The 18,876-nt window shown below is 44.2% G+C and overlaps 2 protein-coding genes across 2 annotated transcripts in view; one reads left to right on the forward strand and one right to left on the reverse strand.

Moving 5' to 3' along the window:
• Positions 1-18,876, reverse strand: part of LOC115895295 (transport and Golgi organization protein 6 homolog) — a 121,725-nt gene that overhangs the window by 101,294 nt on the left and 1,555 nt on the right. The gene's annotated exons all lie outside the window — the stretch shown is intronic.
• Positions 13,224-14,105, forward strand: LOC115895294 (40S ribosomal protein S2-like). Its single transcript, XM_030925536.1, is given in 1 exon segment — positions 13,224-14,105. A coding segment is annotated over 1 exon segment (882 nt).

Here is an 18,876-nt window from a genome sequence, read left to right on the forward strand (position 1 = left end):
TTTCCAGAATGACCGGAGTAATTTTGCCAGAATATAATTATTATTACTTCTTTCCTCCTTAAAGTCTTTCAATGGCTCCCATTTTATAAAATCAACATAAACTCCAAATCCATTAACATAGCATATGTATCCTTTCATGATCTTGACTCCCTGAACTAAGCCAGGCCATGGAACCTAGCCTGAGTTCAATGATGAATGGGAATGGTAGCCAGGCATGGTGGCTCATGCCTATAATCTCAGCACTTTGGGAGGCTGCGGCGGGAGGATCACTTGAGTCCAGGGGTTTGAGATCAGCCTGGGCAACATAGTGAGACCCTGTCTCTATGAAATATACAAACAAATTAGCCAGGTAATATGGTTTGGCTGTGTCCCCAACCAAATCTTGTCTTGAGTTGTAGCTCCCATAATTCCCAACTCTTGTGGGAGGGAGCCAGTGGGAGATAACTGAATCATGGGGGTGGTTCCCCTATACTGTTCTCGTGGTAGTAAGTCTCATGAGATCTGATAAAGGGAAACCCCTTTTGCTTGGTTCTCATTCTCTCTTTACTTGCCACCATATAAGATGTGGTTTTGCTCCTCCTCGCCTTCTGCCATAATTGTGAGGCCTCCCCAGCGATGTGGAACTGTAAGTCCATTAAACCTCTTTTTCTTTATAAATTACCCAGTCTCTGGTATGTCTTTACTAGCAGCGTGAGAACAGACTAATAAGTCAGGTGTGGTGGTGCATGCCTGTGATCTCGGCTACTCAAGAGGCTGAGGTGGGAGGATCACTTGACCCAAGAGTTTGAGGCTGCATTGAGCTGTGATCGCACCGCTGCACTCCAGCCTGAGTGACAGAGCAAGAGTCACACACACACAGAGAGAGAAAGAGAGAAAAAGAGAAAGAATAAGATTTCATCTCTTTTAATTTTATGTACTGCAAAGCAGAAACAAGCAGGATGAAGATCATGAATAAGATAAAGATTCAGGTGGGTGAATACAGTTCCCTATTTTATCTCTTGGATCTCAGAAAAATGTGCTAAAATTCACCATGCATACAGTAGACTCAAAGCAGCATGCAGCTAAGGCTAAAAGAACTGAACTGAGATTTGAGCTGCTGCCCACCACAGGCATGACAAAGTTTGCCATTTCAGCCTAAGTTAATTTCCTGTTGAAACAAAAATTTATGGCTGGGCGTGGTGGCTCATGCCTGTAATCCCAGTACTTTGGGAGGCTGAGGTGGGCAGATCATGAGGTCAGGAAATCGAGACCATCCTGGCTAACACGGTGAAACCCATCTCTACTAAAAATACAAAAAATTAGCCTGGCGTGGTGGCGGGCACCTATAGTTCCAGTTACTCGGGAGGCTGAGGCAGGAGAATGGCGTGAACCCAGGAGGCAGAGCTTGCAGTGAGCCAAGATCGTGCCACTGAACTCCAGCCTGGGAGACAGAGCAAGACTCTACCTCACAAAAAAAAAAAAAAAAAAGAAACAAAATAAATTTAACACTGTTCAGGGTATTATATCAGAAACCACAGTTTCTGCAATGTAATATTCATAATATCTAGTACAGAATCCAAACCTTCTAATTATGTGAAAATATAAACCATTCTCAAGGAAAAAGACAATCAACAGGCCAACACTGAAATGACCCAGATATTTTAGTTATCAGATAAGGATTTTAAAGCAGCTATTATAACTATGCTTAATGAAATAAAGGAAAATACACTTCTAATGAACAAAAAGATAGGAAATCTCAACAGAAAAACAGAAAAGGACGAACTACAAATTCTAGAAATGAAAAATACAATATTGAAAATAAAGTATTCACTGGATGAGTTAAATAGTGAAATAACAATGACAGAGGAAAGAGTCCATGTACCTAAAGATAGATCAATTGAAACTATTAAATCTGAAAAAGAGAGAGAAAAAGACTGAAAAAAAAATTGAACAGAGCCTGTTCTTGTAGAACAAGAATAAGAAGAAAAAGATCTAATATATGTGTAAAGTCCTAGAATGAGGATTAAAAAATTAAACAGAAGAAGAGCTATTAAGCCAAAAATTGAGATTAAGAATCACAGGCCGGGTATGGTGGCTCATGCCTGTAATCCTAGCACTTTGGGAGGCCAAGGTGGGCAGGTCACTTGTGCCCAGGAGTTCAAGACCAGCTGGGCAACATGGTGAAACCCAATTTCCACGAAATATACAAAAATTAGCCAGGTGTGTTGGCATACACCTGCAGTACCAGCTACTTGGGAAATTGAGGAGGGAGGATCACCTGAGGCTAGGAGGTCAAGGTGCAGTGAGCTGTGATCGTGCCATTGCACTCTAGCCTGGAAGACAGAGTGACATCCTGTCCCCCCTCAACCAAAAAACAAATTAGCTCTACGTGGTGCGCACACCTGTAGTCCTAGCTACTTGGGAGACTGGGGTGGGAGGACCACTTGAGCCCTGGAGTTTCAGGCTGCAGTGAGCTGTGATCGTAACACTGTACTTCAGCCTGGGAGACAGAACAAATGAGCCCCTCTCTCAAAAAAAAAAAAAAAAGAAAAGAACTTGGCCGGGCGCGGTGGCTCAAGCCTGTAATCCCAGCACTTTGGGAGGCCGAGACGGGCGGATCACGAGGTCAGGAGATCGAGACCATCCTGGCTAACACGGTGAAACCCCGTCTCTACTAAAAATACAAAAAACTAGCCGGGCGAGGTGGCGGGCGCCTGTAGTCCCAGCTACTCGGGAGGCTGAGGCAGGAGAATGGCGTAAACCCGGGAGGCGGAGCTTGCAGTGAGCTGAGATCCGGCCACTGCACTCCAGCCTGGGCGACAGAGCGAGACTCCGTCTCAACAAAACAAAACAACAACAACAACAACAACAACAACAAAAAAAAGAACTTAAACTCTAACCATTTACCAAACACAAAAATTAAATTGAAAAATTGAAACAAGTCATAGACTGAAACATAAAAGCTAAGATAATTAACATTCTAGAAAAAAAATGGGAGAAAATGGTTACATTAGGTAAACAAAAATTTCTTAGGACAAAAAAAAGTACACACTTTCTATTAAAAACACTTATAAAATGGGCTTCATAAAAGTTAATGTCTTGAGTAGCACTATGTGCATGGAACAGAGAAGAGGACCAAGGGCAGAGCCCTGGGGAACTCCAAACTTGAGAGATCTGTTAGTGGGGGAGGAGCCAGCAAAGAAAACTGAGGAAAAGCAGCCCTGAGGTGGCAGGAGAAATAGACAAGTCAATTGTCAGGAAGGCCTGGAGAAGAAGGCGTTTCAAAAAGCAGGGGTGGTCAAACATATCAAGTGCTACTGGAAAGTCGAGTCATATGAGGAGGAATAACTGATCACTGGCTTGTCAATATTTAGGCGGATAAAGGAATGTTGGGGATGAAAGACCCATTAGAGTGATCAGGGAAGAAAAGGGGGAGGGAGAAAGTAGAGGCAGCAAGGCAGACAGTTTTTCCAAGAATTTTACTCTGGAGGAGACCAGATAACTAGGCTGATAGTTAGAAGGAGATGTGGGGTCAAGAGAGGTTCCACTACATATAAAGAACCCTCACAACTCAGTAATAAGAAGATAACTAGCCCAACTAAAAAATGCAAAAAGATCTCAACAGTTGCTTCACAAAGAGATGCTCAGTATAAGTCACCAGGAAAATACAAATGAAACCCACAAAAACAAATACTTTTCCCACAATGCTATCAGGACAAACAACAAAATAATATAAAAGGAGGACTTTCTTCATCCATTCACTTTGAACAAACACAGTTTTCAAAAGATATTTTTCTTTATTTGACAAAAGACATAGCAGATGGCTTAAAAAGCCCTGTGTCACTTAAAATTTTAGGAAAAGATCTGTTAGTATATAAACAATTTAAAGGCTGGGTGCAGTGGCTCATGCCTATTAATTCCAGCACTATAATTCAGCTAAGGTGGGCGGATCACTTGAGCCCAGGAGTTCGAGACCAGCCTGGGCAACACGGTAAAACACTGTCTCTACTAAACATGCAAAAGTTAGCCGGGAATGGTGGCACATGCCTGTAGTCCCAGCTACTCGGGAGGCTGAGGCATAAGAATTGCTTGAACCCAGGAGGCAGAGGCTACAGTGAGCCGAGATCATGCCATTGCATGCCAGCCTGGTCGACAGAGCAAGACTGTCTCAAAAACCCCAAAAAACAACAACAAACAAAACAATTTAAAATATAAATAACCTATGACACAGTAATTCCACTTTGGTGAATATCAACCCAAAAGAAATAAAGGTTCTAATACTTTAACATGTACATGTATACAACATATACACATATAAAAATATATTTTTATTGGCACACATAGATAAGAATGTATATTGCAGTGCTGTATATCACAGGGAAAAAAAATAGAAAAAAGTGAATACCCATCCACAGAAGAATGGTTGAATAAATGATGTCAATTGTGGTATGGCCAGCCTATAAATATGCAGCTATTTAAAACTTTCTCCCTCATCTTAATTACCAGGTGAAGCCAATTGGAACTCACAGTACCCTGCTAGACAAATCCAATTACTCAATTTTCCTTTGTTTTCTTCAACTGGTTGGAATTTGGGGCTGAATTTTCTCCACTCTAGACAGATGATAGGGGTCTCGCTCTATGCCCAGGCTGGAGTGCAGTGGCACAATCCTGGCTCAATGCAACCTCTGCCTCCCAGGTTCAAGCAATTCTCCTGTCTCAGCCTCCTGAGTAGCTGGGATTACAGGTGTGTGCCATCACGCCTGGCTAATTTTTGTATTTCTAGTAGAGACAGGGTTTCACCATATTGGCCAGGCTGGTCTGGAACTCCTGACCTCAAGTGATCTGCCACCTGGGCCTCCCAAAGTGCTGGGATTACAGGCGTGAGTCACTACGCCCAGCCCAGATGATAGGTTTTCTAAAATTGGATTATGGCTTCATTCTGGAGCTGCATGAACCATTAGAGACCTGGGGCCATCCGATACTCATCGCATGGATGAACTGAAGGGGTAAAGTGATTGCTAAACTAAAACACAAAAATCAAGCAGGTGACATGGAAAAGAGCTGACAAAGCACATTGAATCAGGGTGTTTTACAGCCGGAAACACCCCATAAAGCCTAGGACTCACCCTTTTCCTAGAATATGGAGTAATCTGAGGAGCTGCTTTGCCTCAGGATTCCTGGGGGTCACTCTACTTACCGTGGCATACAACAGAAGAGATCAGAGATTTATTTCTCACCCCTCAGTCTTCATTCAAAATATGAATTCCCAGTCTTTCCTAAAAGCAAACTCTTCAGATGGAGCAACATGAATCTGGCTATTTTTGTTCTGACTTTTAGAAGTCTCTGGCCTAGAGTAAACTGGAACTTGTCTCAGCTTGCTGATTACAAGGCTACATTCTGCCTCTAAAAATAATTAAGAAGTACTGTTCTTTGTATGTCATGATGACACCACCAGCTCTGAGTTGCTCTTCCAGGGAAGCAAAGGTTCACACTGAGTCATGTATCCCTCAGTCCCACTCTCCCTGCTTCCACCCACCCACCTCCTCTGACAGGTTTCTTGATTCTGGGAGCAAAGCCGCACATTTTGGAGATGGCTGGTCAGGGTTAAACATTTAGTCTATACCAAAGGTGTCAGAAGAGAAACAAAACAAAACGAAACCCGAAAAACATTTAGTCTGAAGCCGTGAAATAGTTTTTCTCTATGAGATATTAGCAGTTTAATTCACTGCTGAAAAGACTGTACATTTTTGGAGGACAACTTGGCACTAAATATCTTTTTTTTTTTTTTTTTTTTTTTTGAGATAGAGTCTCACTCTGTCGCCCAGGCTGGAGTGCAGTGGCCGGATCTCAGCTCACTGCAAGCTCCGCCTCCCGGGTTTACGCCATTCTCCTGCCTCAGCCTCCCAAGTAGCTGGGACTACAGGTGCCCGCCACCTCGCCCGGCTAGTTTTTTTGTATTTTTTAGTAGAGATGGGGTTTCACCGTGTTAGCCAGGATGGTCTCGATCTCCTGACCTTGTGATCCGTCCGTTTCGGCCTCCCAAAGTGCTGGGATTACAGGCTTGAGCCACCATGCCCAGCACTAAGTATCTTTTTAAATTAAATTTTAAAAATTTGTTTTTTGAGATAGGGTCTCTGTCACCTAAGAGTGCAGTGGCACAATTGTGGCTCACCGCAGCCTTGACCTCCGGGGCTCAGGTGTTCTTACCACCTAAGCCTCCTGAGTAGCTAGGACAATAGGTGCCTGCCACCACGCCCCCCAGCTAATTTTTGTACTTTTGTGTAGAGATGGGGTTTCGCCATGTTGTCCAGGCTGGTCTTGAACTCCTGGGCTCAAGCAATCTGCCTGCCTCAGCCTCTCGAAGGGCTAGGATTACAGGCATGAGTCACTGCACCCAGCCGGTGCTAAATATCAAGAGGTATATGTTGACCTAATAACTTCCCTTGTAGAAACCAATCCCAAGGAAAGAACCAAAGAATCACCAAAAGGAGTTACATGTAAGAATAATAATCAACAGCACACTTGTCATAATCAGTAAGAAACTGGAAACAACCTAATTAAATATGTTCCCAGAGATAATTAAATAAAAGTATAATAAATTCAGGTAGTTGGCCGGGCGCGGTGGCTCAAGCCTGTAATCCCAGCACTTTGGGAGGCTGAGACGGGCGGATCACGAGGTCAGGAGATCGAGACCATACTGGCTAACACGGTGAAACCCCGTCTCTACTAAAAAATACAAAAAACTAGCCGGGCGAAGTGGCGGGCGCCTGTAGTCCCAGCTACTCGGGAGGCTGAGGCAGGAGAATAGCGTAAACCCGGGAGGCGGAGCTTGCAGTGAGCTGAGATCCGGTCACTGTACTCCAGCCCGGGCGACAGAGCGAGACTCTGTCTCAAAAAAAAAAAAAAAAAAAAAAAAAAAATAAATAAATAAATAAATAAATTCAGGTAGTTATATAATTAGATTATAACACAGTCAATATTATATTTTCTTTTTTTCAGATGGAGTCTCGCTCTGTCGCCCGGGCTGGAGTGCAGTAGCTGGATCTCAGCTCACTGCAAGCTCCGCCTCCCAGGTTTACGCCATTCTCCTGTCTCAGCCTCCCTAGTAGCTGGGACTACAGGTGCCCGCCACCTCGCCCGGCTAGTTTTTTGTATTTTTTAGTAGAGACGGGGTTTCACTGTGTTAGCCAGGATGGTCTCGATCTCCTGACCTCGTGATCCGCCCATCTCGGCCTCCCAAAGTGCTGGGATTACAGGCTTGAGCCACCGCGCCCGGCCTCCAACATTATATTTTCAAGAAATAGACCAGACATGATAGTTCACGCCTGTAATCCTAACCCTTTGGGAAGCTGAGGTAGGAGGATTACTTGAGCCCAGGTGTTGGAGTCCAGCCTGGGCAACATAGTGAGACACCATTTCTATTAAAAAAAAATTAACAACAACAAAGAAATATTTAATGACATAGGAAAGTACTTACACATAATGCTAACCAAGAAAAAAAAAAGCAGTATAAATACATACAGTGTAATTACAATTCTGAGAAAAACAAAAAGCTTGAAGAAAATACATCAAAATGTAAACAAAGAGTGGTTACTCTGAAGTGAAATTCTAGGTGATTATTTTCTTGTTCATACTTTTAACATTTTTCAGGGCCAGGTATGGTGGTTCACGCCTGTGATCCCAACACTTTGAGAGGCTGACACAGGCAGATCACTTGAGCTCAGGAGTTTGAGAACAGCCTGGGCAACAGAGTAAGACTCCATATCTACAAAAAATAAAAAAATTAGCTGGGCATGATGATGCATGCCTACAGTCCTAGCTACTTGAGAGAGTGAGGTGGGATGATGGCTGGAGGCCAGGAGGTGGAAGCTCTAGTGAGGCAGTGATGGCACCACTGCATTCTAGCCTGGGCAATAGAGCAAGATCCTATCTTGGGAAAAAAAAAATCCATGCTGTCTAATATAAGTAGGAAGTCTAGTTCAAGCTATAGACTTTTCCCTTCCCTTTATTATATCAGTAATAAGTTATAGCCATCACAAAACTGATGTGAGAAAGAAAAAGAGAAACGAGAAAGGAAAAAGAGTTATTTAGTCTGGATTTCAACCTTCCATTCTGGCCATATTAGTATTTCCATTTATATTAATATAAATGTTTGTTGAATTGAACTACACTGATGCCAGCCTAGGCAGACTCAGCAGGGAGCATTTCATTTGATCCTCTGAGTTTTGATGAAAATTTCTTCTTTAAATATATGTGAGCTCTAATGCTTGGCTGTTGCTTATTGCTGCTGAAATCCGTGAATGCTAAACTCCCAGACTGGTATCCAATTATTCACACTTCCAACCTCACTTTTCACCTGAATTTAAGCCTGTGCTATGAAATGGAAATCTCTGAAAACTATCATTTAAAAGCTATTTTTCTTTTTTTTTTTTTTTAGACGGAGTCTTGCTCTGTCGCCCAGGTTGGAGAGCAGTGGTGCGATCTCGGCTCACTCTGCCTCCTGCGTTCATGCCATTCTCCTGCCTCAGCCTCCCAAGTAGCTGGGACTAAAGGCGCCCACCATCACGCCCGGCTAATTTTTTTTGTATTTTTAGTAGAGACGGGGTTTCACCATGTTAGCCAGGATGGTCTTGATCTCCTGACCTCATGATCCGCCCGCCTTGGCCTCCCAAAGTGCTGGGATTACAGGCATGAGCCACCGTGCCCGGCCCTACAAAAGTTATTTTTCAAAAACGGACCTGCTGTGCTATGATGACGATAAGGAACTGATGTAGCCTTGTGCCACACTCAACTGCAGGGTTTGGAGAAGAAAAGGGACAGACATGACCACTTCTTCTGTGCCACACAATACTCTGTACAGGCCTCTCCCTCCATGGGCCAGGCTTCTTACCAATGCGATTTGTGCATGAGTTGATCTCTCCTTCTAAATGATAAGCTCCTTGCAGGAAGAGACCATTGTTTTTTCATGTTCCTGTTTCCAGCTACAGGCGCAGAACCCAACCACTCAGTAGCTATTCAATTAATGTTTCTGAACTGGACTACATTAATGTCCTATCCCCAGGATTAAGAAAAAAAAAAAAAAATAAGTGTTTTCAAGATAAAGAATTTTGAACATTAGAAAGAGCAACCAAATAACCTAGGAATTTATATGACTTAGAACTTGACAAAAACAGGAAACTAAATTAGAATTCAGAGAGTATTTGGGTGTTACTATGGGCAGAGGTGGACATAAATTGTTTTTCCATCAAGGATTTCTGACCCAAGCTGGAGATCTAAATGAGAGCCACATACAAATAAGACGTAACTTCAGCCCAGCGCGGTGGCTCACAACTGTAATCCCAGCACTTCGAGCGGCCAAGGCAGGAGGATCATTTGAGGCCAGGAGTTTGGGGCCAGCCTGGGTACTGTTCTCTAAAAAAAAAAAAATCAAAATAAAAAAAAGAAATAACAAGACTTGCAAATCTGAGGCATCCTGAAGTGACGCAGGAGCAACACAGCATCAAAAAAAAAAAAAAAAAGGCAACTTCATTTTCTCTTCTGATCCCTTTGGAGGAGAAATAAATATTAGCAAGAACATGAAATATTCTCTAAATGCAAAGGATAATTTAAAAATATACTTTAGCCGGGCACGGTGGCTCACGCCTGTAATCCCAGCACTTTGGGAGGCCCAGATGGGCGGATCACGAGGTCAGGAGATCAAGACCATCCTGACTAACATGGTGAAACCCCATCTCTACTAAAAATACAGAAGAAAAAAATTAGCCGGGCGTGGTGGCGGGTGCCTGTGGTCCCAGCTACTCAGGAGGCTGAGGCGGGAGAAAGGCGTGAACCCGGAAGGTGGAGCTTGCAGTGAGCTGAGATCACACCACTGCACTCCAGCCTGGGTGACAAAGCAAGACTCCGTCTCAAAATAAATAAATAAATAAAAATAAAAATATACTTTAGTTCATTTTATGGTCTATTAAAAGATAGGAAATAAAGGCTAAGAGGCATATATACGAAGGTTCTAATAGAGGTGAAATAGAGGGCTAGGCACCATGGCTCATGCCTGTAATCCCAACACTTTGGGAGGCCGAGGTGGGAGGATTGCTTGAGCCCAGGAGTTGGAGACTAGCCTGGGCAACATAGTGAGACCCTGTCTCTACAAAAAAAAAAAAAAAAAAAAAGGTCGGGCGTGGTGGCTCACACCTGTAATCGACCCTATCTCTACAAAAAAAAAAAAAAAAAGGCCGGGCATAGTGGCTCACACCTGTAATCCCAGCACTTTGGGATGCTGAGGTGGGCAGATCACCTGATGTCAGGAGTTCAAGACCAGCCTGGCCAACATGGTGAAATGTTGTCTCTACTAAAAATATAAAAATTAGCAGGGTATGGTGACAGGTGCCTGTAATCCCAGCTACTCGGGAGGCTGAGGCAGGAGAATTGCTTGAACCCAGGAGGCAGAGGTTGCAGTGAGCCGAGATTGTGCCATTGCACTATAGCTTGGGCAACAAAGTGAGACTCTGTCAAAAAAAAAAAAAAGGTATGAGATAGGCTAGAATTTAGTTAGGGCCAGCAGGATGACTGCATAGGTTGCATATTATACAACTCCAGGGCCAGGGCATGCCATTCATGTCATTATGTCCTCAGGGCATAATGAGGACCCTAGGAGTTTATACAACAGCAGTGAACAACCTGCATAATTATATGTGGCAGCCCTGGATTTAACACATTTGAGAGAAACAGAATGGCCCACATGGGCTCTAGAACAAGGTGTTTCAACAGGGGCCTTAATGCCATTTTGAGCCACATCTTCTTTGCTGTAGGTGGCCATCCTGTGCATTTTAGGATGCCTGGCAGTATCCTGGGCCTCTACTACATGCCATAATAATCCCCTCCCCAGCCGGTTCTAACAACCAAAAGTGTCTCCAGACATTGCCAAAGAAAGAGAAGACATACGTTGAGTATCTCTTATCTGAAACACTTGGGACAGAAATGCTTTGGAGTTTTTCAGATTTTGAATTTTTTTGGAGTTTGGAGTATTTGCAGAATATATACTGGTTGAGCATCCCTAATCCTAAAATCCAAAATGCTCCAATGAGCATTCCTTTGAGTGTGTCATGTTAGTGCTCAAAACATTTTGAATTATGGTGCATTCCAAATCAGGCATATGTGAAAAAGGAGTGTGGTCTACAGCAGATCAGATTAATTCTCTAGGCAATTGCAAAAGGAAATACCCACAAAGATGCATTTAATAATCCCTTTTGACTTAATTCAATTTGCCAAGTAACATCCCAATGACCAATTCATTATCTTGGGCGCAGTAATAGTAATATCAGGAACATATTACTAAACAGAAAATATGTTATATTTTAAGAGAAGTTTTTTTTTTTTTTTTTTTTTTTTTTTTTTTTTTTTTTTTGAGACGGAGTCTTGCTCTGTCGCCCAGGCTGGAGTGCAGTGGCCGGATCTCAGCTCACTGCAAGCTCTGCCTCCCGGGTTTATGCCATTCTCCTGCCTCAGCCTCCTGAGTAGCTGGGACTACAGGCGCCCACCACCTCGCCCGGCTAGTTTTTTGTATTTTTTAGTAGAGACGGGGTTTCACGGTGTTAGCCAGGATGGTCTCGATCTCCTGACCTCGTGATCCGCCCGTCTCAGCCTCCCAAAGTGCTGGGATTACAGGCTTGAGCCACCGCGCCCGGCCTAAGAGAAGTTTTAAGAAATGCAATGGGCTGGGTGCAGTTGCTCACACCTATAATTCCAGCATTTTTGGAGGCCGAGGCGGGTGGATCACCTGAGGTCAGGAGGTCAAGACCAGCCTGGCCAACATGGCAAAACCCCATCTCTACTAAAAATACAAAAATCAGCCAGGTGTCGTGGCGCATGCCTGTAATCCCAGCTACTCAGGAGGCTGAGGCAGAAGAATTTGCTTGAACCTGGGAGGCGGAGGTTGCAGTGAGCTGAGACCACGCCACTGTACTCCAGCCTGGGCAACAGAGCAAGACTCCATCTCAAAAAAAAAAAAGAAAAGAAAAAGAAAAAGAAATGCAATGACATGTAACAATCCACAAGTTATTGTCAACATTGACATTGGACCACATAAGAGGAAACAGATGGAAAAACATTTGGAATGATCGGTAATTTAACGACGTGTTAAGATTAAATTTCTAGGAGTACAAAAACTCCTAAATTGTTCCTTAAATAAAAGAGACTAAACCAAAATCTTTCCACAATTCTTTTTTTTTTTTTTTGAGACAGAGTCTCACTCTGTTGCCCAGGCTGGAGTGCCGGGATGCGATCTCGGCTCACTGCAACATCTGCCTCCCGGATTGAAGAGATTCTCCTGTGTCAGCTTCCCGAGTAGCTGGCACTACAGGTGCGTGCCACCACGCCTGGTAATTTTTTGTATTTCTAGCAGAGACAGGGTTTCGCCATGTTAGACAGGATGGCCTGGATCTCCTGCTCTCATGATCTGCCCGCCTCAGCCTCCCAAAGTGCTGGGATTACAGGCGTGAGCCACCATGCCCAGCCTCCTTCTACAATATTTTCTACATTGAAACGTAGACATAAAAATATATAAAGCCTCGCTGGGAGTGGTGGCACACACCTATAGTTCCAGTTACTCATAACAACCTCAAACTCCTGGGCTCAAGCGATCCTCCCACCTTGGAGTCCTGAGTAGCTGGAACTATAGGTGCAGTGGCTCATGTGCATAATCCCAGCTAATCATGGGGCTAAGGCAGGAGGACTGCTTCAGCCCAGGAGTTCAAGTCCAGCCTAGGCAACACAGCAAGATCCTATCTCAATATATATATATATCTGTCTCTCTCTCTCTCTCTATATATATATATAGAGAGAGAGAGAGAGAGAGAGAGATTCATACTTATGTAATCATGGTTTGAGAAAACTGTTCTCTATATAAGAGAAAAATCATAAGGGAAAAGACAGATTTACCTTCATTGAAATTAAAAACTTCTGTGTGTCAAAAACAAAATGAAACAGAAAATATGAGCGAAACTAAAAGAACTTATTTACGATATAAATGTCAATGGTTCAAGATATTTAAATACATAAAATTTTTAAAAATTAAAAAATAAGGGCCGGGTGCGGTGGCTCACGCCTGTAATCCCAGCACTTTGGGAGGCCGAGGTGGGCGGATCACGAGGTCAGGAGTTCAAGACCAGCCTGGCCAGCATGGTGAAACCCCATCTCTACTAAAAATATCAAAAAAAAAAAAAATTTGTTCTTCTCCGAGAAAACACCAAATGGCGGATGACGCCGGTGCAGCGGGGGGGCCCGGAGGCCCTGGTGGCCCTGGGATGGGGAACCGCGGTGGCTTCCGCGGAGGTTTCGGCAGTGGCATCCGGGGCCGGGGTCGCGGCCGTGGACGGGGTCGGGGCCGAGGCCGCGGAGCTCGCGGAGGCAAGGCCGAGGATAAGGAGTAGATGCCCGTCACCAAGCTGGGCCGCTTGGTCAAGGACATGAAGATCAAGTCCCTGGAGGAGATCTACCTCTTCTCTCTGCCCATTAAGGAATCTGAGATCATTGACTTTTTCTTGGGGGCCTCTCTCAAAGATGAGGTTTTGAAGATTATGCCGGTGCAGAAGCAGACCCGTGCTGGTCAGCGCACCAGGTTCAAGGCGTTTGTTGCTATCGGGGACTACAATGGCCACGTCGGCCTGGGTGTTAAGTGCTCCAAGGAGGTGGCCACCGCCATCCGTGGGGCCATCATCCTGGCCAAACTCTCCATTGTCCCGGTGCGCAGAGGCTACTGGGGGAACAAGATCGGCAAGCCCCACACCGTCCCTTGCAAGGTGACAGGCCGCTGTGGCTCTGTGCTGGTGCGCCTCATCCCTGCACCCAGGGGCACTGGCATCGTCTCAGCGCCTGTGCCCAAGAAGCTGCTCATGATGGCTGGTATTGATGACTGCTACACCTCAGCCCGGGGCTGCACTGCCACCCTGGGCAACTTCGCCAAGGCCACCTTTGATGCCATCTCTAAGACCTACAGCTACCTGACCCCTGACCTGTGGAAGGAGACTGTGTTTACCAAGTCTCCCTATCAGGAATTCACTGACCACCTTGTCAAGACCCACACCAGAGTCTCCGTGCAGCGGACCCAGGCTCCAGCTGTGGCTACAACATAGGCTTTTTATACAAGAAAAATAAAGTGAATTAAGCCTGTTTAAAAAAAAAAAAAAAAAAAAATTAGCTGGGCATGGTGGCACATGCCTGTAGTCCCAGCTACTCAGGAGGCTGAGGCAGGAGAATTGTTTGAACCTGGCAGGCAGAGGTTGTAGTGAGCTGAGATTGCACCACTGCACTCCAGCCTGGGCAACAGAGTGAGACTCTGTCTCAAAAAAAAAAAAAAAAAAAAAAAGTCAAAAAACAAAATCGATACCATAATGAAAAAACAACAGACTAGAACCTAGAACGTGTAATTCTCACCCACACACACATACCCTCCACATATACAGAATCTTAGCTAGTCAATATATGGAAAAATATTTAACCTTATCAATTGAATAAATGGAAATAAAAACAAGATAGCCTTCCTTTATGTATCTTCTTGATAAAGATTTTTAAAAATGATAATACATAGACTATATCATACTTTTGAGGGTACAGACAAACATTGATAATATAAACTGGCACAACCTCTCTGGAAGACATTTTAGCAATGAATATCTTCAAACATATTCCTGGGCCGGGTGCAGTGGCTCACGCCTGTAATCCCAGCACTATGGGAGGCTGAGGTGGGTGGATCACCTGAGGTCAGGAACTTGCGACCAGCCTGGCCAACGATGAAATCCCATCTCTACTAAAAATACAAAAACTAGCTGGACGCAGTGGCAAGCGCCTGTACTCAGAAGGCTGAGGCTGGAGAATCACTTGAACTTGGGAAGTGGAGGCTGCAGTGAGCCAAGATCACACCACTGCACTCCAGCCTGGACGACAGAGCAAGACTCCATCTCAAGAAAAAAAAAAAAAATTCATATACTTCAGGCTGGGTGCTGTGGCTTACACCTTAATCTCAGCACACTGGGAAGTGGAGGTGGGAGGATCACTTGAGCCCAGGAGGTTGGGATCAGCCTGGGAAACACAGCGAGACCTCATCTCCGTAAAAAATTTAATAAATAGCCGGGTATGGTGGTGCACACCTGTGGTCCTTGCTACTTGGGAAGCTGAGGGAGGTGGATCAGACTGACAGGTCAAGGATGCAGTGAGCCATGATCGCACCACTGCATTCCAGCCTGGGCAACAGAACGATACCCTGCTTCAAAAAATAAATAAATAAATAAAATAAAATAAAATCACATATGTTATATACGTACTACCTCAATTTTTTTTAATGGAAAGAAAAAAGCTCCTGCTGATTTTGCACCATGATTTAGTGGCAAGAAGACAAGTACGTGTGGCTAGGGAACTAGCATGATGAGAGAGGTAACATAGTGTACTGCACCCTGCTCCCACGGGTGGGCCGCATTCTCCCAACTCCCACCACTGCAGAGAAGAGGTAGAAGTGGGGAGACAGCAAGGCCTAGGCTGATGGAACTAGGGGACTTATCAGAGAAGCCTTACCAAGCGGCTGTTCACAGCATTTCCACAACACTAGAAAACTAAGAATATTGACTATGTTGTCAAAACGGGCTTTAATGTTACTCAAAGGATTTCAACACACCACTTCATCTATGTACCGGGACAAGTTGATGATGTGAAACAGAAACTAGCAGTTAAAGCTAAGGCTGTGTTTACAATTGGACACTCTGAAGAGTAGGCTATACAAAGAAGGGAACTTTGAGAATTAGTGGAATTTGCTTTGAAATGCCAGAAGGCTGTTTTGGAAATTGGGCTAATTATAAGAGTATGTAAGGAGGAGTGAGGCCTCACCTCAACTGTATCCAGCCCTGCATCCCCACCTCCACTCTCACCCCAGGAAATCATTTGGATTGGCCAATGGGGACTCTGAAATATGTACTTTTAGTGTTTATCATCCCAAAGGTAGAGGTCTACCAGAGAAAATACATGTTGATGTTGTCTGTGTATGGTTTATATTCTTCTCAGCTCTGATAATCCCAGTGGTACACCCTTCACACCTACTGTGAGAGAATGATTTCTTATAATGGTGTACTTGTCTGGCATGTTTTAGATTCAAATTCAGAACTAAGGCAAATATAGAAAGTTCATCTTTCTTCTTAGAAAGAAAAGTATTTTTAAATTTCACTCTCAGCTGGGTGCGGTGGCTCATGCCTGTAATCCCAGAACTTTGGGAGGCCAAGGCGGGCGGATCACCTGAGGTCAGCAGTTCGAGACCAACCTGTCCAACATGGTGAAACCCTGTCTCTACTAAAAATACAAAAATTAGCCAGGCATGGTGGTGTGGGCCTATGGTCCCAGTTACCTGGGAGGCTGAGGCAGGAGAATCAGTTGAACCCAGGAGACGGAGTTGCAGTGAGCCAAGATGGTGCCACTGCACTCCAGTCTGGATAACAGACATCTTTTTTTTTTTTTTTTTGAGGCGGAGTCTCGCTCTGTCGCCCGGACTGGAGTGCAGTGGCCAGATCTCAGCTCACTGCAAGCTCCGCCTCCCGGGTTTACGCCATTCTCCTGCCTCAGCCTCCCGAGTAGCTGGGACTACAGGCGCCCGCCACCTCGCCCAGCTAGTTTTTGTATTTTTAGTAGAGACGGGGTTTCACCGTGTTAGCCAGGATGGTCTCGATCTCCTGACCTCGTGATTCGCCCGTCTCGGCCTCCCAAAGTGCTGGGATTACAGGCTTGAGCCACCGCGCCCGGCCTCTTTTTTTTTTTTTTTTTTGAGACGGAGTCGGACTCTGTTGCCAGGCTGGAGTTGCAATGGTGAAATCCCGGCTGACTGCAACCTCTGCTTCCCAGTTTCAAGAGATTCTCCTGCCTCAGCCTCCTGAGTAGCTGGGACTACAGGCACGTGCCACCATGCCCAGCTAAGTTTTGTATTTTTAGTAGAGATGGGGTTTCACCATGTTGGCCAGGATGGTCTCGATCTCTTGACCTCGTGATCTGCCCGCCTTGGCCACCCAAAGTGCTGGGATTACAGGCGTGAGCCACCGCACTCGGCTAAGACTCCATCTCAAAAAATAAATAAACAAACAAACAAACAAACAAATTTCACTCTCTGTGATATGAATCCATTGGTCAGAAAAAAAATAAAATAAATTTCACTCTCAAGTAATTCTCCTTTCACTGATAAAAGGATTTAAGTGGTTGGAGACCTAGGTTCTATCATCCTTAGCCAGAACAGTCACCCAGAAATTAGGAAAACTAAGGGCTATGTCCATAAAAACAGTGCATGGCTATATGGAATTTCTATAAATCCTTTGACATGCTGATGAAGGAGGAATTCAGTGTGATCTCCTGATGCAAGTGGCAAAAAGCTACCCCCCCTCCACTTTGTTCTCCAAAATCTTCCTCTACCGGATAAAGAGTAAATTTACAAGTTTTACTAGAGCTCACAAATTGCCCAAGCTGAAGTTGAGATTGTATCTTCTTTTTCTGCCTTCGATAACAGGCTAGTGAGTATATAATGGAATTACTAAAAAGCCAAGGACAAATACAGCAGTACTTGAGAAGTGCTGATGTAATTTAAAGAATAAAAGAAGTGTGGCACTGTTATTAAGCCAAATATTAACCACCAATAGCTATACTTTATAACACAATCTGATATAGGCCATGCATGACAAGAACACAGCCCTAAAACGGAACCTCATTCTCAAAATTCAATATGGCAGCTAGCTGGCTCAAATGGATACTGTACACCACTGGCTCTCACCTGTATGATTGATTTGCCTTATTTTAAGGCTTCTAGTGATATTCAGTGTGACAGCTAATGGTTTAAGTCTATAGAGCACAGGTTAAAGAAATGAATCTTCTCTCAATTCTATGCTATACAGCCCAGTATAAAAATATCCAAAGTGTACTTGCTGATTTATGGAGAAATTCATCTTAATCTAACTTCTCTCTTCAGAATGAACTATTGTTTTCTTTGTCTTTGTTCCCTAGGGTCCCACCTCCTAGCTTCATATGAGCACTCAATAAACAGCAAAAAATATTTGTCTTTCTCCATTTTTAATCTTTAAAAAATGTTTAAATCTTTTTTGCATAGGCAAAAATAAAATTTTACTGAGCCCTTATTGTATGCCAAATACCACTGTAAGAATTACCTTATTTAATCTTTACAACACCCCTATGAGTTAAGTGTTATTAATATCCGCATTCTGGCTGGGTGCAACGGCTCATGCCTGTAATTCCAGCACTTTGTGAAGCCAAAGTGGGAAGACTGCTTGAGGCCAGGAGTTCAAGACCAGCCTGGGCAACATGGTAAAGCCCCATCTCTACAAAAATACAAAAATTAGCCAGGCGTGTTGGCATGTACCTCTAGTCCCAGCTATTCAAGAGGCTGAAGTAGAAGGATAAAGGCTAAGAGGCATATATACGAAGGTTCTAATAGGGGTGAAATAAAGGGCTGCGCACCATGGCTCATGCCTATAATCCCAACACTTTGAGAGGCCGAGGCAGGACTGCTTGAGCCCAGGAGTTTTTGAGACCAGTCTGGGCAACATAGTGAGACCTTGTCTCTACAAAAAATAGAAAATTAGCAGGGCATGGTGGCATACGCCTGTAGTCCCAGCTATGTAGGAGGCTGAGGAGGGAGGATAACTTGAGCCCAGGAGGTTCAGGCTGCAGTAAGCCACGAATGCGCCACTGCGCTTCAGCCTGGATGACTGAGTAAGACCCTGTCTTGAAAAAAACAAAAAAAAGAAAAGAAAGAAACATCTCACTGATCACACAGCCAATAAGAAGCAGAAAGGCTCATGCTGATAATCCCAGCACTTTGGGAGGCTGAGGTGGAAGGATTGCTTGAGTTCACGAGTTTGAGACTAG

Source organism: Rhinopithecus roxellana, chromosome 20, assembly GCF_007565055.1.
Source record: "Rhinopithecus roxellana isolate Shanxi Qingling chromosome 20, ASM756505v1, whole genome shotgun sequence".
NCBI lineage: Eukaryota > Metazoa > Chordata > Mammalia > Primates > Cercopithecidae > Rhinopithecus > Rhinopithecus roxellana.